This window comes from Schistocerca cancellata, chromosome 1, assembly GCF_023864275.1.
Source record: "Schistocerca cancellata isolate TAMUIC-IGC-003103 chromosome 1, iqSchCanc2.1, whole genome shotgun sequence".
Classification (NCBI taxonomy): Eukaryota; Metazoa; Arthropoda; class Insecta; order Orthoptera; family Acrididae; genus Schistocerca; species Schistocerca cancellata.
Genome location: NC_064626.1, coordinates 877,946,687 through 877,971,642, shown reverse-complemented (window position 1 = coordinate 877,971,642; position 24,956 = coordinate 877,946,687). Strand labels below are relative to the sequence as shown.

At 40.8% G+C, this 24,956-nt stretch overlaps 1 protein-coding gene across 6 annotated transcripts in view; it reads right to left on the bottom strand.

Annotated features, from left to right (window-relative positions):
* Positions 1-24,956, bottom strand: part of LOC126190318 (uncharacterized) — a 592,731-nt gene that overhangs the window by 269,019 nt on the left and 298,756 nt on the right. For all 6 annotated transcript variants that reach the window (XM_049931012.1, XM_049931014.1, XM_049931017.1 and 3 more), the window contains 3 exons: positions 22,633-22,994; positions 14,392-14,678; positions 10,885-11,550 (listed from right to left, as the gene is read on the bottom strand). In XM_049931012.1, coding sequence (XP_049786969.1) covers positions 10,885-11,550; positions 14,392-14,678; positions 22,633-22,994 — 1,315 coding nt within the window. The remainder of the gene's footprint in view (positions 1-10,884; positions 11,551-14,391; positions 14,679-22,632; positions 22,995-24,956) is intronic.

Here is a 24,956-nt window from a genome sequence, read left to right as displayed (position 1 = left end):
CAGCATCTGAGTATCATTCTGACATATCTCAAAGGATTGTCAAATGAACAAAAGCTAAAGCAGCAAAAACAAAAACAACAACAACAACAACAACAACAACAACGAAGTGGCACATAATAGTCTGTCCCATGCAAAACTACTACAACCAACATTCCTCTGAACCTACGATTTTCCCCTCACACACATCCCTCCATTACCAAATTAACTATTCTTTGATGCATTATGTTGTCTTCTATCAATCTGTCCCTTCTTTCCGTCAAATTATGATATAAAACTCTTCTCTCTCCAATTCAATTCAGTACCCTTTCCCTACTTGCGTGATCTTCTCGAATAAACTTCGGCATTCTTCTGTAACACCACATTTCAAAAGCTTACATCATCTTACTGTGTCCACTATTTGTCACCCACATTTGATTTCCATGTAAGGTTGTACTTTAGACAAAGACTTTCAGAAACAAGTTCCCAGCACTTAAATTTGTGTTCAATGTCAAAATATTTATTGTTTTCAGGAAAGTTTTTCTTGCTATTTCCTATTTGCATTTACGTCCTCTTTACTTTGGCTGCCTTTAGTAGACGAGTTTAGTTATTTGGACAGCAGATTTTAGAGCGTCGTTTCCTAATCTCATTTCCCCAGCATTGCCCGATTTAATTCATCAACTGCACTCCATTATCCTTGTTTTAATATTATAGATGTTCATATTATAACTTCCTTTCAAGATACTAACACTCGCTTCAAGTGATCTCATAAGTCCTTCACCATCTCGTGTCACAATTACAATCTCATACGAGCTTTCAAACACACTGATTTGGAGATTTGTTATTACTGGAAAACTTGTTTAATGTGGATATTTTATTTCGCCAAAGTTTCAATAGAAATGCTGACATGATGTCAGCATCAAGAAAGGTAACAACTGATGGTGCTGCAGCACTGACAGACACTGGCTCAGATTCATCAAATTCTATAGATACAAAGGCAATTTTTATACTTTCAGAAATACCCAAATCTCAAGTCATAAGACCAACGAGGACAGCAAAAGTTGCAAAGACAACGATGAATGAAAAGTTAAAAACTATACACTTACATATTGCTTTATATATATATATATATATATATATATATATATATATATATATATATATATATATATATATATATATGAAGGAAATTCACTGACTCATCATCACCCAGGGTGTTTATTTACACTATAGGCATTCTTTAAGAAAGAATTTTTCAAAATTAAACTCCTAAGAGGGCAAAATAGGGGATGAAAGGCTTTTTGAAAATATGTTGCTATTGAGGTAATTTTGAAGCTAGAACTATGGAACTGGTGTTTGGTTTCTTGGTCAGAAATAAAAGAAATGCAGGCTTAGCATTTTTGGAAATTCAACACCCAAGGGGGTGAAATAGAAGGTGAAAGGTTTTTTAAATAAATCATTATTAAAGAAATACTACAGCATTTTTAAAGCTACTTCTATGAAAATTGGTAGTTGATTTCTCAGTTAGAAATAAAAATATATGTGTTTCAGTGTTCTTAAAAATTCAATCACTAAGGAGGTGAAATGGGGATGAACAGTTCTATGAAAATATTGCCACCACGACAAAAGTGCTTTATCAGAATTGCATAGAAAAAGAAACAAACCTTTAATGTATTAAGTTTTCAGTAGGCCTAATATGTGTTTATAAAATTATTTTTGTTGTGATTACTTCCCAAACATTACTAATTACTAATGGCAAAACAGATACCACATTTAAATGGAATTCTATGTACAGGAACATCCATTTCAGGTAACAGAATAGGCCCAAGTGGTTCAGGAAAAGCACAGGATGCTCCTCAGACCAGAAAATTACATTGTGTTTACTGAGCATAGCCTTTAAATAAAAATGAGCCTAATGACAGAACCATATGTTGTTAAGAATGTGTACACTATGTCTGAAAGGTGAAAAATTACATTTTGATTCTTTGTCTGAACCAGTAAGAGTACACAGCATTGTTATTTTATGTGGAAATAAATTTAGATTCATATGAAGGTTCACCAATAAACCAATAGAAAATTGTCAGTTCATCTGAATATCTTTTTGTTAACATACCTAATTGAGGATGGACTGATAGTTCTTGTTCTCCAGTCACTAGATTTTCTCCGGTCACAGATTTTATAAACATAAAACCATTTTGGGCACAACACACTATCTTCACAACCTAACTTTCTTATTTGGTGACTGCCCATCTTAAGCTGAATGCAATATCTGTATTTACATATATTCCCCCAGTGTTTCCACAAAGTAAATTTCTGTCAGCACATGGTAAATTAGTGCCTGAGACAGGCTCTGTGTTTTCTAGAAGTTTGCATTTGTGTTTTATCAAGTTTGCCACTGCAAATCCACACCTAAAAGACGACAGGGCTCATTTTTATCAATTTTTTATCTGTTTTCATTTGAATTTTAGTAGGAGGACATATAGTGTGTGCATGCTGTGCACAGTCACAGGAGGAGCTGGCCACAGTTTGCAAGAGCTGAACACTGATCAGTCGTCTGCAAGCTGTTGCTCAGATAATTTAGTGGTGGCGGGCAAACTGGTGCATCGCACAAGACCCCTCATGTTTTGTTCATTTTGCTCTTGAATTCTGGTATTCGAGCACCTTCTGATGTATCCCAAGTGAGGGAACAGCACTCACCACAGAGTAGCAGTTCGTAATGAGTTCACATCACTCAAGGCGGAATGTGAATGTGGGAACTGCCCATCTGGCCTTACCTCTTCATCCTAAGACGATAAGTGGCTGCCCCTTCAGCTGAGTCTCAGCAGGCACACGAGGATATGGGATTGATAATTGTTAAGGAGCTCCAACATTAGGTGCATTATTCAGCCCATTAGCGAAATAGCTTCCAGCATTGTGAAGTAGTCCAATGTGCACTCCGTACATCTGCCAAAGGGCCTTATCCGAGATGTGGAAACGGCGCTGCCTACAGCTATCGAAGGTGCAGGCTGTAGTCATCATTAAGTTGTGGTTCATGTAAGCACCAATAACACTTGTTATTTCGTACATGCAGCTGGCTAAAGAGGTGAAGAGTGCTGGCCTCACTTATGGGGTGCTACCAGAGCTTAAAATTTCCTGCAATGCACCCACAGTTGATCAGGATCCTTTGATTTGGAACTGAATGGAGGTTTTGTCGAATCTGTGATGAGCTTAGCTGCAGATTTCTGGACCTGCATTGTGGATTGGAGAATTTTAGGGTTCCCTTGGTCGCTGATATGCAGACAGTGTAATCAGGTCATGTACAAAGTAAGAACACTCTGAATGCCAAAAGCTGCTGAAGAAATCTTAACGAAGTACCTGAATTTACCACTTTCCAGGAAAGCTGTCAAGCAGAAATTATGCTCAGAATGAAGAGCTGAATGGTTAGATGCCATATGAGGGGGTGTGTTCATTCCAATCGACAAAAATCGTGCCTATTGAGGTCAGTATTACTGAGTCTGACTACAAAGTTATATTAGATGTCTTTGCTGCTCACCTGACTTCACCATAACAGTTGTACACTCATTGAAAGAAAGTCTATGTTCAGTAGTGCCGAAGTACCAGAATGAGGCACATTAGTTGGAGATGATTTTAACTTACTGAGTCTACACTGGGGTTTCTACGAATTCACAGAATGGTACAGGTAGTCTTGTGAAGTAGTTCTAAACTCATTTTCCGAAAACTGTTTTGAGCAGTTAGTTTGACAACCCAAATGCAATGGAAATATTTTAGACCTTGTAGCTACAAACAAGCTGACCTTATCAACAGTGTCAATATACTGATAGGGATTAGCGATCATGATATCATAGTGTCAATGGTTACTGGAGTTAATAAATCTATCAAGAAGGCTGGTGAGTTTCTATGCTGAAAAAAGCAGATCATAGTTGTTAGCATCCTACTTTAACAATAGCACTTTATCATTACCCCTTAGCAACACTAGCTGTGCAGTTAATTCAATACTCAATAAAATAAAGCAGCTACCAACAATATTGAAAGATTGACAGGCCTAGACACTAAACAAGAATCATACCAGAAAAACTTTCTGCATCCACTTCTTGTCAGTTACAATACTGTCAACCAAAGAATGATTTATTTCCCTACCTCAGTTACCAACCACAGCTACAAATAAACATCACATAACACAGGCTTTTACAGTAAATATTTTTATTTTTGACGATTTTTGTTTTATGTGCATTAGGTTGATGTCCAAGGCATATTTCTCTGCCTAACATTTTTGTCTTCCAATGCTGGATAGATCTTCTGAGGCTATAGCAACTCAGAAAGCAGTTACCATCTCAAACAAGCTCAACAAGCCTAACAGTTTGTACATATCCTTGCAACAGTCTGTTCATGAGATGACCAGACTGGTGTCCAGTATCACAGAGTGACACCAACACGTTTTATGGAACTCTTACTGGGGAAAGAGTTAATGCTGTGTGCTTTATTTAGCAACGAAGTCCAGCTTTGTTAACTTATCAATCTGTAAATCTCATTTCTCTTTAATCAAGTCTTCAAACTGGAAGTCTCCCTTTATATGTGAGTTATAGCTGTGTACCATTTGGGCTATTCTCTTTTAACATTACTAACTGTACTTATGTTATATGCTGAGTACTACTGCCATCCTTACAACTACTGTAACACAATGTCTAAAGATCCAGTGTATTTCATTGAGGAGAGGGAACTGTAAAGCAGGCAACTTTATCCATCATCTTCATAAGCAAACCATGGGAAGACCAATTTGTTTCACAATTTGGTTGTATTCTGTTGATCAATGTGCATTTATTTACCCGTGATTCAGTGAGTTTATCTTTAAGTCAATTTCCATTATACAGTAAAGTACATCAAGGTCATGGTATACTGTCAAAATTATATATATGAAGAGTGTTATTAGATGAAATTAGTGTTCTATTGAAATAAGAAACTATATCATCAAATACTTGGAAAAGAAAAGTTGTATATGACAGCAAACATATAAACCAAATACAGTGATAGTTGTTAAATCAACATACAGAATAGAAATGCACTGTACTTTCTGTTCATTGAGAAAATAAATGCATTTAGCACCGTTTCTGGACAGCACATTACAGCTTTAAAACACCAAAGTTATACTAAGTGTTTTGTTGGCCAAAAAGCTTCCCCCATACAGAGCTGATATTCTAAGTTTCTTTTCTATGATGGTAGATTTTGAAGCAGCTAAGTAATGCAGTAGCAGCAGCAGCAGCGATGGCGACGACATTGCTGGTCCAAGTCTGGTTGGAAAAGGGGGGAAAGGGGGGAAAGGGGGGAAGGGGGTGAAAGGGGGTGAAAGGGGGTGAAAGGGGGTGAAAGGGGGTGAAAGGGGGGAAGGGTGAAAGGGGGGGAAGGGTGAAAGGGGGGGAAGGGTGAAAGGGGGGGAAGGGTGAAAGGGGGGGAAGGGTGAAAGGGGGGAAGGGTGAAAGGGGGGGAAGGGTGAAAGGGGGGGAAGGGTGAAAGGGGGGGAAGGGTGAAAGGGGGGGAAGGGTGAAAGGGGGGGAAGGGTGAAAGGGGGGGAAGGGTGAAAGGGGGGGAAGGGTGAAAGGGGGGAAGGGTGAAAGGGGGGGAAGGGTGAAAGGGGGGAAGGGTGAAAGGGGGGAAGGGTAAAAGGGGGGAAGGGTAAAAGGGGGGAAGGGTAAAAGGGGGGAAGGGTAAAAGGGGGGAAGGGTAAAAGGGGGGAAGGGTAAAAGGGGGGAAGGGTAAAAGGGGGGAAGGGTAAAAGGGGGGAAGGGTAAAAGGGGGGAAGGGTAAAAGGGGGGAAGGGTAAAAGGGGGGAAGGGTAAAAGGGGGGAAGGGTAAAAGGGGGGAAGGGTAAAAGGGGGGAAGGGTAAAAGGGGGGAAGGGTAAAAGGGGGGAAGGGTAAAAGGGGGGAAGGGTGAAAGGGGGGAAGGGTGAAAGGGGGGAAGGGTGAAAGGGGGGAAGGGTGAAAGGGTGGAAGGGTGAAAGGGGGAAGGGTGAAAGGGGGAAGGGTGAAGGGTGAAAGGGGGGAAGGGTGAAAGGGGGGAAGGGTGAAAGGGGGGAAGGGTGAAAGGGGGGAAGGGTGAAAGGGGGGAAGGGTGAAAGGGGGGAAGGGTGAAAGGGGGGAAGGGTGAAAGGGGGGAAGGGTGAAAGGGGGGAAGGGTGAAAGGGGGGAAGGGTGAAAGGGGGGAAGGGTGAAAGGGGGGAAGGGTGAAAGGGGGGAAGGGTGAAAGGGGGGAAGGGTGAAAGGGGGGAAGGGTGAAAGGGGGGAAGGGTGAAAGGGGGGAAGGGTGAAAGGGGGGAAGGGTGAAAGGGGGGAAGGGGGAAAGGGGGGAAGGGGGAAAGGGGGGAAGGGTGAAAGGGGGGAAGGGGGAAAGGGGGGAAGGGGGAAAGGGGGGAAGGGGGAAAGGGGGGAAGGGGGAAAGGGTGAAAGGGGGGAAGGGTGAAAGGGGGGGAAAAGTGGGGGAAAGGGGGGAAAGGGGGGAAAGGGGGGAAGGGGGGAAAGGGGAAAAGGGGAGGGGGTGGGGGAATGAAGTAACACCTTAGTAAAAAAAAGGTAGGGGGAGAGGGGTATTTGGCACCAGATCAAAACACCCGTGACAGCCCCTGGCTAGTTCTAAAGAAAGATGCTATCAATGGCTTTAATTGGCAACGAAGATGATAATCTTGATAGTGGAAGTGATGGAACAGCCAGTTTTGCACAAAATCTAGAAGTGTATCTTCCTGAGTGAAGTGGAATGCTAATCAGTGTTTGTTCTCCATTTTAGGAGCAGCTATTTGGTGGGCATAAATAAATGCCCAGAAACCAAACCCTTTTAAATTTGTAAGTCGGGAGGGGGGGGGGGGGGAGACACGACCAGTACCACAAAACTCACACTTCAGCTTAGAAGACAAAAATGATAACACAAGAAATGAATTCATTACCCAAAGCATCAGTCAATCAGCTGGATTTAGCTGGTCAAGGTGATCATGTATAGAAGAATCTGTGCTTTTGCAAATTCTCTAAGAGCAAAATGCCAATACTGTACTTTAACATTTAATACAAATACATTATTCAAAATTGGCAAACTCAAAAAATTTAAAGACATGCTAGAAAAATTCCAAATTAAAATCCTTCCAATCCAACAATATGCTTTACAGATGAAAAACATTCTAACACAGATAACTACAGAAATTACAAAAACCTGCAGCAAATATCAATAAGAAAAAACTGTAGTGGCTTGCAAAGGCTTTGCAACCCATAACTGCATCTAAGACTGACTCACTGGTTGTAACTCTGTCAGTCTCTCACATAAAGCTTTGACATAGTCAGTTAAAATGAACAACAAAGCTTATACCCAACTCAATGCATATGCATCAACAAATGAGTAAAAGAAGGAAAACCCTCAAACATCACACGAAGATCTTATTGGGTGATATTAATACACAACTGGGCGAAAAGGAAAATTTTACAAAAAAAATAAGGAACACATACAGAACAAAGGTGAACTAACATAACAGTGAAAGACTGGTAAATTGCAAAAACTGTGATCTCAAAATTAAATCTACATTATTTTATAAACCCAAGAGAAGATTATGTAGCTGGAAGTAACCCAACAATATGCCAGGTGAATCCCAGATAGATCACTGTGCCAGTTCTAACTTAAGACCTAAATACTCGCAACTAAGGAGAACAAATTGGACAGAACTTGTAAGGAATCTCAAATCCCGCATACAACTATGTCAGCCTTTTTTTTTTTTTTTTTTTTAAAAAAACCAGGCAACACCTAGTAGAACATAACATGTGCATAGGCAATAGACAAAAAGATAAAAAACTGAAAAAATTCAGCAGTAACATAAAATCAGAAAGGTGGCACATGCTTCTCAAGACAGAAAACAATCAGTAATGGTGACCTGAAGATAAAAAATCAATTATGATACAAATCGATTGAAACAAATAGAACAAGACTTCTTCAAAAACAATACAAAGAACCTTTATAATACATTGAGAAAATATCTAACATCCAGTATGTGCTTCAAAATATGAGATGGGTCACCTAAAACCCACAAACAAACAAAAAATAACTGTAAAGTCCTTGTGTACTATTTCAATGCAAATCCCCAACAGAGGAAATCCACTTTTGTGAAGTTCATGCCTATAGATTCAAAACTATTAACAATCAGGGAAATACCAGATCGTAATCAATTACCGAAAAAGAACAGTGCTCTAGGAGAATAAGGAATTGTCGCACAACTCTGGAAACTAAAGAATGAAAATTTAAGACACAGAATCTTCATGATCTTAGCACAAATCTGAAATCCCCACTGAATCGAAATGTGCACTTATCTGTTAACTTCACAAGAATGGGGACCAATCAGACCATATCAATTACAGATGGATGTCCTTCCTACTGGCCACCCACATAATTATCTCAAAAGCCCTCTTAAACAGGCACAAAAATATTGGACCCACAGACAAGTCTGCCAGCCATCTTACAACAATTGAAACTACAACACTGTCAAGTTTCCAGAAACACTACAGACAATAGAAATAACAGATTAGCAAAAATAATAGAGGCAGAGACAGGTACAGAAAATCATTGGGAAGATTTTTGTACTCTTAAATAAAGAAGGGAACTGGATGAAGAGAACAACATTAGAAATATAGAAACACGCAGGCAGAAGAAGTGACAGATTCAGGAAAAGAAGGATTACATTTTATGGACACAATCACAGAACAGATGAGAACACAAATTTTCAATGTCAGCTATTCAGGCAGGGTAAAAAAAAGTGGATGAATGAAGTTTAAGATGATTGACAACTAAGCATGACAAAATATTACAAAAAAATTGAGAAAAGTTCAAAAAGACCATCAACATATTTGAATTTACAACCAGAAAACAAAAGAAGAAGAAAGGGTAGAATTGGACAGAAGAGCAAAGGGAATAATACACCAAACACACAAAGAGTATGTGGGATGAGAGAAAAAATACTCAACATTATGCAGCAATTTAATTTCATAAATCTTTTTTAACAGGAAAAAATCATAAATAATGTAGCAGTAGTAGTAGTAATGATGTCATCTATTTACCTGGCAATGTGGCTTCAATCATCCTCTTCAATACACCAACATTTATAAACGAAATAACACAGACAGCCACAAGAATATCAGCGATGGGAAAGAACATGAGCAGCTTAGCTAGCACAATCAATAGTGTTGAGAAGACACGAGAGAATGCTTACAATTATCCAGTATCACATCAAAAGAATCCTTTTGTACCAATTCATTCTGGACTATCAGTTTGCAATCCCACATTTAGCCTACATATTCATCACAAAACAATATTAAGCTAGAAGATGAATGACTCTTTGAGAGCTGAATGTCAATTTGTTTAGTCCAGCTGTGAGTAAGATGGCAAGGAAAATATTTTAGTGAAGTCCTCCGAGATGAGAGTTATTTAGAGCAAAAGCATCTAACAGTGCACAATAAGTTATTGAATCCACAATATAGGAAGAAAGTACTTAGTAATGAATAAAAGATGCACATTTGGTTTCTTATAAGAAAAAAAGAGATATCGAATCAGTTTCCAGAAACCTCAGAACATCAACAATACACTGCCATGAAATGTGTCAAAAGAAGACTGGGTACTAATATAAATAATATGGGGTTTACATATTTTCTGGTACCAGAAAGGGTGATGCAAAACACCACTGAATGAAGCAAATGGTATACCCAAATGTAATTATTCCCATTAACACCATTTTCTTTCTGTTTTACAGAAAATCAAGTTTTACAGAGCTGCCCATACCGAAAAACTGAATTCCAGAAATGTGAAACTGCATATGCCTATTAATACTATCTTTCAAACGAATACCCCGAAAAAAAAAATGTAATGGTTTTCTTGAGCACAGCATAAGCACACTATGTACTGTTGCACAAAAATGCAACTGTGGAATACTTGCAACATTTAACTGTTGCTCTAAATGCAGGAGTAAACTTGTCTCCTATTCTCTTACTGATATCTCACCTCTTGTTCTTGGTGGTGGTTTTTATTTTTTCATCCCATATTTACCTATCTGAAATCAGCATCAATTCTTTCATGCATGATACTGCTTTTGTAACTTTTACATAATAAAAACATTGTACAAAAAATTTTGGATGAATGGCCACATTGGTATGTCGTACATGCACTATACTCCAACATCAGGCCGAGTTTTCATCATCAGGTGCACTAACACACTGATGCTAGGAGGCTGCAGCAGTCTTATTTTATACGTGTGACAAGGGAGCTCGTGTGAAATTCTAAACCTCCTGATCTCGATCCTATTGAAATCATCTAGGATGACATGGAGTGAGATGTGTGTATTTAGGGTCCAGCTTCAACCAACATCCTTAAGTTTTGAACACTGTTTGCAGGATTATGGGACAAGATGGCTCTCCAAATGCTTTCAGTTCATTTTGCTACCACTGTCATGCCAAAAACAGGTGCAACATGTTATTACGCATGTGCTTCAAAATTAATTCATAATGCATATTTTTAAATGTTTGGATTGGTTGACAGCCATTTACAATGAAGCAAAGAACTACCAATACAAAAACTTTACAGCAAATTAACTTATAGAAATCAAACTATTTTGCAACAAGGAAAAGATCTGTGCTACCAAACAACCGATTGCAGCTACGTTAAACTTCATTCCTTGATCAAATCACTGGTGCTGTCTACATCCAACATCACAACTACAGACGTATTGTTGTCAAGAATCAGTTAAACTCAACACAAAACAATATTCAAGATGTGCTGCAGACAGGATAACTACAGTGCAATGTGCCGAATTTCCTCCTCATTCTAAATATTGAGAAAAGGTAGTATATATTGGGAAAAGTACAACAAATGTTTTACAAAGTTGGAGCAGTCCACCCACCTGCTGGCCTAGCATGGTGCAAGTTGTGATGACGTGCAGCTAAGCGACTGACAGACAGATCATCTGAACTGTTGGTGTTATCAGTGGCAGATATTGACACAGGGCAATCATCACCCCCTTCTGAACTACTGTACCCCTCTGCCATTGCCTCACCATGACCCCACAAATCTTCCTCTGGGCCTCCACCAACACTCAGCAGGTCACGAGCAGACTTCTCATTTTGTGCCCTGTCGTCAAATACTTTTGCCTCCTCTGTGTCCAAACTACAGCTATCATCATCTCGGTGTTCCTCTGAAGATGGAGAGGAGACACTGTTTGTTGCAATAGAACTTTCATCAGCTGTTCTGCAGCCCACATTACCATAAGCTGGTATACCTGACCCCTGATATCTGATCGGCCTCCTGATCCCGCTGGTAGTAACAGCCTTTTTGTTAGATGCTGTACGGTAGTTTGTTTTGGGCAGTGAGATGACTGATATTTCAGTAATAACTGTCTGTCCATCATCTTCTTCATCTTTATCTTTGTCTGTTATATCTCTGACATCAAAGCTCTTGTTGTTGCCTAAGACTACTTCAAGGTGACGAGCTTTCCTGCGAAGACCAGCACTAGGACTGCGTTCCAGCTGCTCAATGCCATGTAGTGTGTCAGAATCTCCATTTCCTATACCTGCAGGAATAAAAATCACATTTATTTGTAACAACCTAAATGCTTAATCTATAACAATATAAATATCACACATAATAGCAAATTTCCAATGAGATTTGTTAAACAGACGATAGTGAGCATCCAATTAACACATAGTGAACTGTAATACTTTTGGCACTAATTAATATGTTTTAAGTAACTGAAAAGTAAATGTGAATAAAGAGAAATGTTATTAAGGAAAAAAATCATGTATGTGAACATGATATAAAGTACACACACTGAAATGTCACACTCAACACATTTTCCTACTTAAATGTTAACTTTTTGGGAAAAAACTAACTTCACGTTTGCTCGACATACAGCAGTGGAATTGTCAACTTAGCTGCAAAATGTAGTGCATTAAACTAATTTCAAGACAATTTATGGGGGAGGTATGTTCAAAAAGAAACCGAACTTTTTAAACAGCACACCAACTGGCAGATGGAACACGCTGTGACTATTGAACACAAGAAGCGGCATGTTTAGACAACTAACTGACATTTTCCTCATTCCCCTCTGACTATTAGTAAGCAAGCTACAGCTGCTGAAGTGAGCTTGTGCACAAGTCGCTTGTCAGATTAGTGCCAAAGCGACAATGAAAGTTTAAAGAGCAATGCACACATGTGCATCTAACTTCTCTACAATAGTTGAACAACCAAGCATACGAGGCGGCTCGTATGTGTCGCACACAGTGTTATGAGTGGTTAAAGCACTTTCAATAGAGCAGAATGTCATCCAAGTCTGGACAACCTTCCACATCAGCATATGATGACCATGTTATAGTTCATGCTATAATTTGTGGAAATAATCATTCAACTGCTCAAGAAGTTTCTGATTAATCCTTGCTGTATGCCGGAAGAGGCCTGAATTGTGAGAAAACCAAACTTGGATTTGCATCATGACAATGCACTGGCTCACGTGACATTCCTTATCTGCAGGTATGTAGCAGAACATCACTTTCCCATTGTTCCCCATCAACCGTATTGTCAAACTCGACCCCACAGACTTTCCCCGTTTCCCAAGCTTAAAATCACATTGAAAGGAGATCATTTCCAAACTGCAGAGAAGAGGGGACTATTTGAGGGAGACAGTGTTTAAAATTTTGTACTATAAGCAAAAAGATGTTTTAGCAAATGTCTGGTTTCCTTTTGAACACACCTCATATGAACACTGAGCTTACGAGTGAGAATATAGCTTTTCAACCTAAATCCCAAGTCTCTTGTCTGAATAAGATTCTTTGATGATATTTGCAGGAATTTGACTCTGGTCACGACACTTTGGCCTCATACCTCCACAGCCCGAACAGAACCTGTCCCATCTATTTTACTTGATCTTCCTGAGGCCAGCATGCCACATACATTGATGTTTACCTCCATCTCTTCAGTGGCTCTCTAAAAACATTTATTCACATCAAGCCTTCCAGCCATCAATAGTACCACTGTTTTGATAGATGACAGCACTTCCACACTAAAAAGTGTGGATGACGATAAAGTTTTGTGGTTGCACGACAGCAAAGCCTTCAGTGATCGTACTAAAACTTAATGAGGAGTAAACTTTTTAAAAATGAAAGCCTTGCATAAAAATTTCAACAAAGTCCAGAAAACTTGTGCACTTTATGGATGTAGAGAGGCAACAACTTTTCAGATGAACCTTCTACATGCTTTACAATGATAAATAAGTGATAAACCACAATATGTGGTCCAGAACTGATATTGGGTGCATTCAAATGCATAGATGTCTCAGGTGGACTAGCCATGCAACATCTCTGACAGTTAGGTGTTAATATTGTACAAGACAAAGGACCATCCAAACTGTTGGGAGAAAAATAAAGTGATCTAGGCTTCATGGAAGTCTTATGAGCAGATAGGGAAGTAAATATCCATTCAGACAGAGCCCCTTGCCTTCGTAAGCCTTATACGACTGAAGCACAGCAGGTTCTTCAGAGGTTACCCACTAGTGACTGTTCTGCCTCAACAGCCATGCCTCTCATTGGTGTGCAGCACACATTGAAATTGAGGTTTTTTTTGAGAGATCTGTACCATTCTCACAATCTGGGTAGTAAAACCAAGACCCCTGTTCCCTGCAACACACAACATTCCACCACTGCACTGCATAGTGGTCGCTGCAGAATACCAAGAGCTTACAGTTGCAAAGGGCTGGTGGTGCTCACCAGTCCCCTGCTCAAGAAATCCAGATTCACTAAGCTCATACTTAGCAGAAAAATGTTGAGCTCCCATAGGTGTGTGTCATTTAGAACAACCTGGGGGGTACATGTGGCTTTATCGAAAATACCATGCACACAGCAAGCACTACCTCGCTCTCCTTCCCTAAGTAAGAAGTATCTCCTATAATCTAGTCACCTGTAAATGGCATCCCTGCACTGATGAACAAAACTTTGCTCAGTATATTGATGTTCTTACTAAGGTATTTCTTTACAAATATGCAACACCCTCCAAATGTAGACCACAAACAGATCTGTGCCTTACCTACATACGCCCCTGAACCTGGAACCAGCTACAAGAATAAACTGTGTTAGAAGATCTATGCAACCTGCATTTCATTTTTTTCCTATTCATTATTCACTTAATGATAAACCATGAGAGAGTCATATAATTAGACTCAAATGAACTGCTATGGCACAGAGGCAAATGTTTTCCATCATTACTATCTTTTCACAGTTGAGAATTAACTCTTGCTCTGAACACTAAGAGAAAATCAGATATAAACTAAACAAATAGATAATTGGATTTTTTTCTTTACACACTGATAAATCAGTTCTGAGGGCCAAAATAAAATGCGAAATGTAGCTGTGAGCACACTTACCAATCCCTGAATCAGAGCCATCCTCTCGGCTGCCAGAGGATCCAGAGCCCATACGACCTGCTCTCTTCTTATTGGCTGCCGTCTTGGCATTCTTTGAAGGAGCAAGGGACTCCGTTTCCTCGGCATCCACAGACGTCAGCCTGACAGGGTACTGAGGTTTTGGTAAGAGAGTTGTCTGCAGAGTGAAGCGTGTAGCACATGTAGCATTATTTGGCTGTGGAATGGCTGATCGCTTTACTTGTCTGTTGCTGTCAGGCACTGGTATACTGCTTACTGCTTCCTTCGGTCTGTAGTAAAAATCAGTAAATACAAATAATTAATGACATAAATAAGATGATTAAGATGCCACTGCAAGAACATTACAAAGTTTCATCAAGTGGGTTTTAAATTTTGAGCACTGTTCTCGAATTTGGATGCAAGATGTGATAATACCTTTAATTCTGTTTCCATATCTTTTACAGCTAGACAGCAGCTAGACAGGTTCCCTACATGAAATTACCCTCACAATTTCCTGATTTCCAGACAATTTTAGCGTTTTCTCCAAACAAATTTTCAGAGCTGAAGGATAAGAGAATTTTGGTTGTTGAGCAAAAAAGTAAGGACTTCTGCATTTATGAATATATTGTTAACTCCAATTTTAAATGAACACATCGGAGAGATTAGATCTTATGGGTGAGACTGCATGTTAGTGAGAAACGAACGGGCTTCAGATCAGCAGACCCTACCAACCAGAGGTAGGAACTGGCCCACTGCATAATCCACTTGTGTGGTCAACTATTCATGGCTGAAGGGTATGAACTGAGACCGTGGTGATCAAGCCATGAAATGGATAATTAGTGCGAATACTCTGAGATCCAAAGAAACCACTCCTCACACATTACTGCTGTTATCATTGGCAGCTGCCTGGGTAACTGCAAGCAGTGGTGGTAGCACTGACTGCAAGCTGGTGGAGATCTGAGGAGGGGAGAAGTAGTAGGTAGGAAGGAGTAGGGAAGGGGGCGAACAACACCCAGCAGCTCCTCAGCTGTGTCCAGCCAGTGACAATGTGTGGGCGTCTCTGTAAACAAACCATTTCATTTATTGAGTAAAAGAGAGATTTTCCAGTGTTTCTTTTTCCCGAATTTCCCTCAAGTTTCCCTGAGACATTTGAAATTCCCTGATTTCCATAACTTACGGAAATCTTTATAGCATGCAAGTGAGTGAGTGAATTAATTAATTAACTGAGTCATTAATTAAGACCTTTTCCTTTACACAAGCTCCTGAAGCTGTTACGTCCCTTCTGGAAGCCAAATACTGTATTAGTTTTATTGTCACAGTTTAAGACCTTTATTCGCATTCAAATCATATTTTCTCTCTCTTGATGAATTCCTAGTTTAAGGTTCACATTCCTTAGATCAATCAAAAATTAAATGACATGGTAGTATTACTCTCACAAGTGGTTCTCAATTGCATTAATGTGTGGAGGTAAATCCATCATAAATTGTTTTATAACATACTAAAAAAATTATATCTTTATAGTACTTAATGTTTAGAGAAGCTTTTACTGTAATTCCAACATGCTTGCAATTATCTTGACTTTACAAATAAAATTAGTGAACAGCAACTGGAAATAAAGATGATGTCTTGAATTTCACTAGAGCGCAGTCTTCTATCCTAATACATAAAATAGCATTTCAAGTGAGAGAGAGTAACAGGCAGACTTCATTACAGTCTCATTTACTATACAACATTATGCATGGAGCAAATAAATGTCTAGTACATTAACTTCCTTTATGACAAGTTTTATACATCACTTTATAAGCATTATTGAATTACAACTGTCCAATTTCTATACTGTTGGCCATTAAAATTGCACCACATTGAAGACAAAATGAACAAATGTTAAACTGGCATGCAGTACCTGCTTGGATATGCATATGATTAGAATTTCAGCACAACTGCATGAAGTAGGTACATACAGTCTGTAAATATATGGAAAAGCATGGCTACTCAAACTAGGTAAAAAAAAATCTCTGAGGATTCCAGATATAACAAGGAAGATGGTGTCAAGAAGCTACTGATAAATTAATGGTGAGCGGAGGGGGAGGGGGGGCAGCATACCATAATAATGACTTCTTTCTTCTCAGCTGAGCTATATACCAGCCATAAGTAGGAGTTTAACCATTGTATTTTAAACATTGATGTATTATATGGAATAATATCCATATAAATAACACACCTTGAAATATTAAGTATTTTAAAATTTATGGTTTCTGAAGCTAAATAAAATTTAACTTCATTGCTAGGTTAAAACTACAGGATTGCCTGAGATTTTATGAAATTTCTGAAATTCCCTGAGCTTTCCCTGGTTTTTCCAGGTAAAATGCAATTCTATGAAAATTCCAGGTTTTCCAGAAGAATTGTCACCCTGTGGAAAGACTACGCAGAAAGTTTCTGATTCAGGAACCACATCCGAGTGTTGGCTGTTTGTAGAATTGTATATGCGCCATACAAAAATGAGGAACATCAACATGTGTAGGAAAACCACAGTATGAGAATAATGACCTATTGCAGTTGTGAAGTATTGCTGCTCATGTTGCCCTAGATACCACAACCGTTATGTGATTATGGAATTAATGGGTTCAGGAGAGCCATATTCAATATCATGCAGGATCTCAATGGCCCCACACAACTAATGCCCAAGAAGGTAGACATAAGTTTTCTTAAGCCTATCAAGCTCATACAACCACATCACATACTACAAGTCAGGAAATAAATTGCTTCGCTGCAACACAAGTCTCCACAAAGGCAATGCAACAATGACTGCAGCACCATGGACTATCGCATAGTGACTATTGTTGCAGCTTTCCTTTATGCAGCAGCACAGACTGGCGTGTTGATAGTGCTGTGCCCAACAACATCATGTGGCACCACATCAGGTTTTTACAAGGATCCTAGTTTTCCATACAGCATCAGAATGGAGGTATCTGTATGTGGGTGCTTCAAGGAGATCAAGCATTGTCAGACTGCATTTGTCATCGTCAAACGGTCCCAGCACCGGGTGCGATAGTACGGGATACCACTAGGTACACAGCATGATCACCTCTGGTTCACATAGCCGGTGATTTAGAGAACAGGGTTTACATTTCTTATGTATTAAGGATAGTGTGTGTGTGTGTGTGTGTGTGTGTGTGTGTGTGTGTGTGTGTGTGTGTGTGGTCTACTTTAGACGGTCCTTTTGCTAAAAAAATAAAAAATAAATTAAAAAAATCACTTGTTAAGCAGTCTTTTTGTTGTGTGTGTCAGCAACTCAGTATCTCCACTATATGGTGAGTAGCAATGTGTCCTTTTCCAAATATTATCACAATTACAGCTAAGATTTTCCACTGTTTTATCTTTCAACAATAGGACACAAGACCACGTGTCTCCTGCTGTCCTGAAATACCTTGTTAAAAAGGGTGCTCGACTGTTGCCCTGTTGGTTGGTTGGTTTAAAGGCGAGAGAGGGGACCAAACTACAAGGTCATCGGTACCTTGTTCCTAATAAAACAATGCCACAAGTGTGAGAATAAAAGCACTAGGGTGGAGGACACAGAGGGACAAAAGACATGCGCTAAAACCTAGATAGAAGTATAAATCAAACTCTCACGGATAAAACGTAAAACTAAAGCTGCTGGGGAGGCATTGTCCCCCTACACCAAAGGCAGGGTGCTGGGAAAGTTGAAAGTCTGCCACAGAGTGGCTAAAAGAGGGCAGTCCAGCAAGGGCTGGGCGACTGTCATTTGGGAGCCACAGCAACACTGAGGTGAGTCCTCGCAACAGAGTAGGTAACCATGTGTTAGCCATGTATGGTCAATGCGGAGCCAGCAGAGAACAACTGAATCCCTGCGAGAGGCCTGCATGGAAGACTTCCACACATTCATAGTCTCCTTAATGACACACAGTTTGTTGTGCATGCTGTTATGCCATTCCATCTCCCAAAGCCGGAAAACCTTGCGGTGTAAGACAGAACACCGGTCAGCTTCGGAGATGCCTATCTCCAGAAGCAGTTTCCGCATTGCCTGTTTGGCCAGCCTGTCGGCACGTTCATTGCCGGGGATCCCAGCATGTCCTGGGGTCCACACAAACACCACGGAACGGCGGGACTGTTCCAGGGCATAGGTGGACTTCTGAATGGATGCTACCAGAGGGTGGCGAAGGTAGCACTAGTCAATAGTTTGTCAGCTGCTCAATGAGTCAGTACACAGAAGAAATGACTCGCCAGGGCATGAGTGGATTTACTCAAAGAGCACGAGATATGGCCGCCAGCTCTGCAGTGAAAACACTGCAGCCAAATGGCAAAGAGTGCTGCTCAATATGTCCTCCATGAACATATGTGAAGCCTACGTGTTTTCTTTTCTTGGTTTTTTTTTTGTGGTTTTAGGGCGCACAACTTCAATGGTCATTAGCGCCCAGACTATGTTAGGAATGCACCGTGAGGCACAAGTTTAAAACAGCAACTAAAAGGGAAAACACGATAAAAGACAGACTGACAGGCATACGATTAAAAAAACAGCATAGTCAAATGTCCTTAGAGAGGTTTGTCACGTTGATAAAACTAAGAACGCGAGCAGCTGCTCATGGGTCATCCGCTAAAATGGCATCTAGACTACATGGCAGGCCAAGATCAAGACGCAGTGTGTTAAAATCCGGACAGGACGTTAAAATGTGGCGGACCGTCAGCAATTGCCCACATGGGCAGAACGGCGCCGGCGCAGCCGTCAGCAGATGGCGATGGCTGAACCGGCAGTGTCCAATTCGTAACCAGGCCAAAACGACCTCCTCCCGCCGAGAAGGGCGTGAGGAGGACGCCCAAGCCACGGAAAGAGGTTTCAAGGCCCAAAGCTTGTTGTCCGTAAGTGCAGCCCAATCGGCATACCACAGCGATAAAATGCGCTCGGAGCAGATGACATAAGCAGAATGTCGGTGGCGGCAGATGTAAAGAACAGCCTGGTAGAGGGCAAAGAGCTCAGCTGTGAAGACCGAACAATGGCCATGGAGCACGATATTTGAAACTTTGTGCCCCAACAATAAAAGAACACCTGACCCCGTCATTGGTCTTAGAGCCATCTGTATAAATGAAGGTCATATTAATGAACTTCGAACAAAGTTCGAAAAAACGGGAGTGGTATACTGAACCAGGAGTAACCTCCTTTGGGAGCGAGCTGAGGTCAAGGTGAACGCGAACCTGAGCCTGGAGCCAAGGTGGCGTGTGGCTCTCGCCCACTCGAAAGGTTGCAGGGAGTGAAAAATCAAAGTGTTGAAGGAGGCGACGAAAGCGAACTCCAGGGGGTAGCAGGGCAGAGACATACAACCCGTATTGACGGTCGAGAGAGTCGTCAAAAAAGGAACGATAAGATGGGTGGTCAGGCATTGACAGTAGCCGACAGGCATACCGACAAAGCAGTATATCGTGCCGGTAGGTGAGTGGCAATTCACCAGCTTCAGCATGAAGACTCTCGACGGGTATAGTATAAAACACTCCGATCACAAGACGTAAACTCCGATGTTGTATGGAGTTGAGGCGGCATAAGATGGATGGCTGTGCAGAGGAGTATATGAAGCTCCCATAATCCAGCTTGGAGCGGACGATCGACCGATATAGGTGAAGTAGGACGGTTCGATCCGCTCCCCACGACATACCACTGAGAACACAGAGGACATTTAGAGAACGGCTACAACAGGCAGCCAAATATGACACATGTGGAGACCAGTTAAGTTTCCTGTCAAATGTAAGACCTAAAAATTTTGTTGTCTCCACGAATGGGAGAGCAACGGGACCGAGTCTTAAGGACGGTGGAAGAAACTCTTTGTAGCGCCAGAAGCTAATACAGACCGTCTTCTCGGCAGAAAAACGGAAGCCATTGGTGACACTCCAGGAGTAAAGACGGTCAAGAGAACGCTGAAGACAGCGCTCCAGGAAACATGTACGCTGCGCGCTGCAATAGATGGTAAAATCGTCCACGAAAAGGGAGCCTGATACATCAGCTGGGAGGCAATCCATAATTGGATTGATCGCTATGGCGAAGGGAGCGACGCTCAAAACTGAGCCCTGTGGCACCTTACTCTCCTGGCGAAAGGTGTCTGACAGGACAGAAGCCTACGTGACCATCAGCCACTGAGCCGTCAGAGTAAACCGCTTCAGAGGCCCGGAACACGTCAAGAATCGAGAGAAAGTGACAGCGGAGGGCAGCGGGGTTAATGGAGTCCTTAGGGCCATGCAAAAGGTGCAGACAAAGCTGCGGCCAAGGCGTACACCATGGAGGCATACATGAACGTGCCGCAAGTAGAGGTGGTAATGGGAAGGACTCTGGTACGGAGAAAAGGGACTGCACGCAAACCACAATCGTTAGCTCCCATCTGGGCTGCCAATGCAGGAGATGGACTGCTGCAGGCGGGAAAAGGAGATGGTAATTCGGATGCTCAGGGGAACTATGAATGAGTGCTGCGTAAATGGTGAGCAGTTGGGCACGTCTGATATGCAATGGAGGGATACCAGCCTCCACCAGTACGCTGGTCACCGGATTTGTCCTAAAAGCTCCTGTCACTAATCGAACCCCACAGCGGTGCACAGGGTTGAGTAAATGCAATGCTGAAGGCGCAGCCGTACCATAAACCACACTCCCATAGTCAATTCGGGATTGGACAAGGGCTCTGTAGAGCTGCAGCAGCGTACAGCGATCTGCACCCCAATTGGTGTTGCTCAGGCAACTGAGAGCATTGAGTTGATGCCAACACTTCTGCTTAAGCTGACGAAGATGAGGGAGCCAAGTCAATTGAGTGTTGAAAACCAGTCCTAGGAACTGAAATGTCTCCACTACAGTGAGTGGATCGTCATTAAGATAAAGTGCGAGTTACGGATGAACGGTATGACGCCAACAGAAGTGCACGACAAGTGACTTTGCGGCTGAAAACTGGAAGCCGTGGGCTAGAGCCCATTACTGCGCCTCGCGGATGGCTCCCTGGAGGTGCCGCTCAGCAACAACAGTAGTGGAGCAGCAGTACAAAATGCAGAAGTCGTCTGCATACGGAGAAGGTGAGACGGAGGGCCCGACAGCTGCTGCCAGACCGTTAATGGCCACTAAAAATAGAGAGAGACTCAATACAGAGCCCTGCGGGACTCCATTCTCCTCGATATGGATGTAACTATGGGAGTCACCAACTTGGACACTGAAAGTACGGAGTGACAGGAAGTTTTGTATGACTGTTGCCCTGTCCAGCATGTCCTTAAGATCTCTCATAGACTGAAAACATTTAATCAAGAAATTTTTGATTGCTTTTTCTTTCTATTTAGTCAAGGGACATAAAATGACTGGCAACCCATCACTTGCCTGTCACTACTACTGAAGGACTATCACAGAGTTGAAGCAGCTTCAAACGATGTCTCCTTATCTGTCATCCAAGCTCGGTTCAATTTTTTCCCAAGCTGAGTTAGAGCCATTGTTGCTGCCAGTGATTGCAGCTTTGTGTACTAACTTTCACACCCTATACACCTCCAAATCATGTACGAATGTAATAAACGTAAATGTGGTCCATAGTAGTCTGTAATGCGATGTTTGTTTAATCGTGTGATTAGCTAATTTCGACTATGTATCGTTGAGTAGCACGCACATAACATCTGTATTTCACATGATTTTCAAATCACTCATCATTACAAGTAAAAAGTAGCAGTGTTCTGTCATTTTACGAAAGGATCCACACTACAGTGACACCAGCATTCTGACAAAGGCCTTAATGGCCGAAAGCTATGATTGTGTGAATCTTTTTATTGTGCCTATCGCAACTCAGCATCTCTGCTATACGGTGAGTAGCAACTTTCCTTCCCTCTTATTGTGACACCTTTTAAGATCGTATTCTTAACTTTGCTCCATATACAACAACATCCTCTTAAATCATTTCCCTTATCACGAGGAGAAGGGCATGCAAGCCCAGGATGTTGAATGCCAAGCGCCCCCTCTCCCACAACCCCTTATTCTGTTATTTTGTTCTGTTTTTAACTGGCCGGTAAATGCACTTCTTCTGTTTAGAATGTAACAATTATATTAGAATAAAGAGAAAAGGACAAGAAGCATTATACATTGCTTTGTGTTTTACAACATGACATATTAAATAACAAGTCATGCAAGAAAACTTTTAAGAGGAAAATGTGTTTTTACAGTTTGTTATAAAATCACTCTTAAATAGTATATATGAACAGAACACCGAAACAACTTTAAGAACTTACCTCGGTATACCAGACTGTGGATTTCGCCCTCCTCCTTTGGACCTAGGTTTCTCACTTCCTTGGCTATCTGTTTCAACAGTGCCACTGTTGTTGTTATTAATGTTGCTGTTATTATTGTTGTTGTTATTGTTGTTGCTGCTAGTTGTATGGCTGTTAGTACTGATGGGTGATACAATGGGAATGTCACGGTTGACGTCTGCAACCTTGTTCGTGAGAGAGGGCCCTCTGAATCCAAAGCGGTTTGGCCTCAGTGATGCGGATCCACTGCTTACAGTTTGATTGCCGTCAATATCCCTCTTCGGACGTGGCAAGCGAGGAGTTGATCTGCCAGACTGGATAGGACTTATAGCAGTCAGTGATTCCTGTAAGAAACGTCACAGTTAGTAAAATATGTAACATTTAAAAAAAAACAAAACACATCACTAAAGAAAACCTTAAGCAAGCTTTGGTTAAGTAAGCACTATCATTCTTACTTCAATTATATTAAGTATTACTCAATTGTTAGCAATAACAAGAGGTCATTTTTGTTACACAACAAGTGTTCTCTATTTTCTTGACAATGTTTAAGTTTTCCTAAATCACGTGATAAATCCACTGTGTGGGTTTTACAAGTAATGATTCTTATTACCTATAATGTTTCAGAACTGACATAAAAATATACACAGGTTACAGATAGAATTTTCCAAAATGCTTGTTTACTGACATCTAAAACTGCACTCAACATCCACATGTTTCACACATCAATGTTTCCATTTTTCTAACATGACATTTTTCTAACATGACTTCAAAAACTGTTGAAATTATCACAGATATACAAACTTCTTTAAGAAGTTTCTTCTGTTTTGTATAAGCAAAATATCCTGTTTCCATTGAAGTTAGAGAAAAGTTTGCCTTCCCTTCTAGTCCACAGATAAACATTTTCAATACCTGAAATATGTATCACATTTTAGATCCTTTGTCATCATTTCCCAAGTTAAAAATCAATATAACACACAAAAACATTTGAATTTTCCTTGCTACAGCACAAGCTAACATCAATTTCCCTTTAATTTCAAACACTTCCAATATATTAAAATAGTTCACTGATGCACCCGACACTTGGTCCTTTTGTTGTCAACATCACTGTCACCCTGTAAATTGTATCCCTTTCACATTTCTGATGTCCTATTTGAACTTTATTTACACAAGCTCTAGTGGTTAGAAAATCTAAAGTATAAATTTTAAAAAGTAATTCAATAGGATAGATAAAAAATCTACTCACCAAACATCGGCAGAACACACACATAATAAAAGGTTATCATCATGCAAGCTTTTGGAGCCAGTGGCTCCTTCAGGCAGAAGAACTGAAGGGGAAGAAAGAGGGGTGAAGGAAAAGGACTGGAGAGGTATAGGAAAAGGGATAGATTTCAGGAAAGTCACCCAGAAGACACCCTGTCTTGCATATTACCCCGTCTTCCATCTTCTCGGACCATCAAATCTCATCTGATGCAGTCCCCTTCAACCCTTATGCCTGAAGAAGAAGCCACTGACTTCAAAAGCTTGTCTAGTTGTAGCCTACTTTTATGTGTGTGTTCTGACGCCGCTTGGTGGGTATTTTTCATCTATCCAATTAAATTATTTTGTCAAAAATTAAATTAAAAAAAGACATACAAAACCATTATCCCCCGTCCTTGCAAATCCTAAAATACACACTGTTGAGCTGCTCATCTATAACTGCTTTTGTTCAAAATCAGTCACTTATTCCTCAGAAATTATACACTTTATACTTGGCTGCCATCCCAGCATTTCACTTACATCTACACTCCCTGAACCACGGTATAGTGCAAAGAGTACATCCCATTGCACCATTTAGTGCTTTTCTTGTTCCATTCACGTATGGAGTGCACAAAAACTGATTGATTGAATGCAACTGTGCATGCTGTAATCAATCTAATCTTATCCTCATGATCCCTACGAGGGTGATATGCAGGGAGTGGTTGTATATTCTTGAGTCACCATTTAAAGTTGGTTCCTGAAACTTTGTAACCAGACATTCTTGGGATAGTTTACGTAGGACCTATCTTCAAAAGCCTGCCAATTCATTTCTTTTTTACATCTTTCTGACACAGTCCCACAGGTCAAACAAACCTAAACCTGTGACCATTTGCACTGCCATTCTCTGTAAATGTTGAATATCCCCTACTAGTCTTATTTGGTGTAGGTACCAGACACTTTAACAATATTCTAGGATGGGTCACACAAGTGATCTGTAAGCAATCTCCTGAGTACAATTCCACAGTATTCTACCAATACACCACTTGCTATACCCATACCTGAGCCTACGT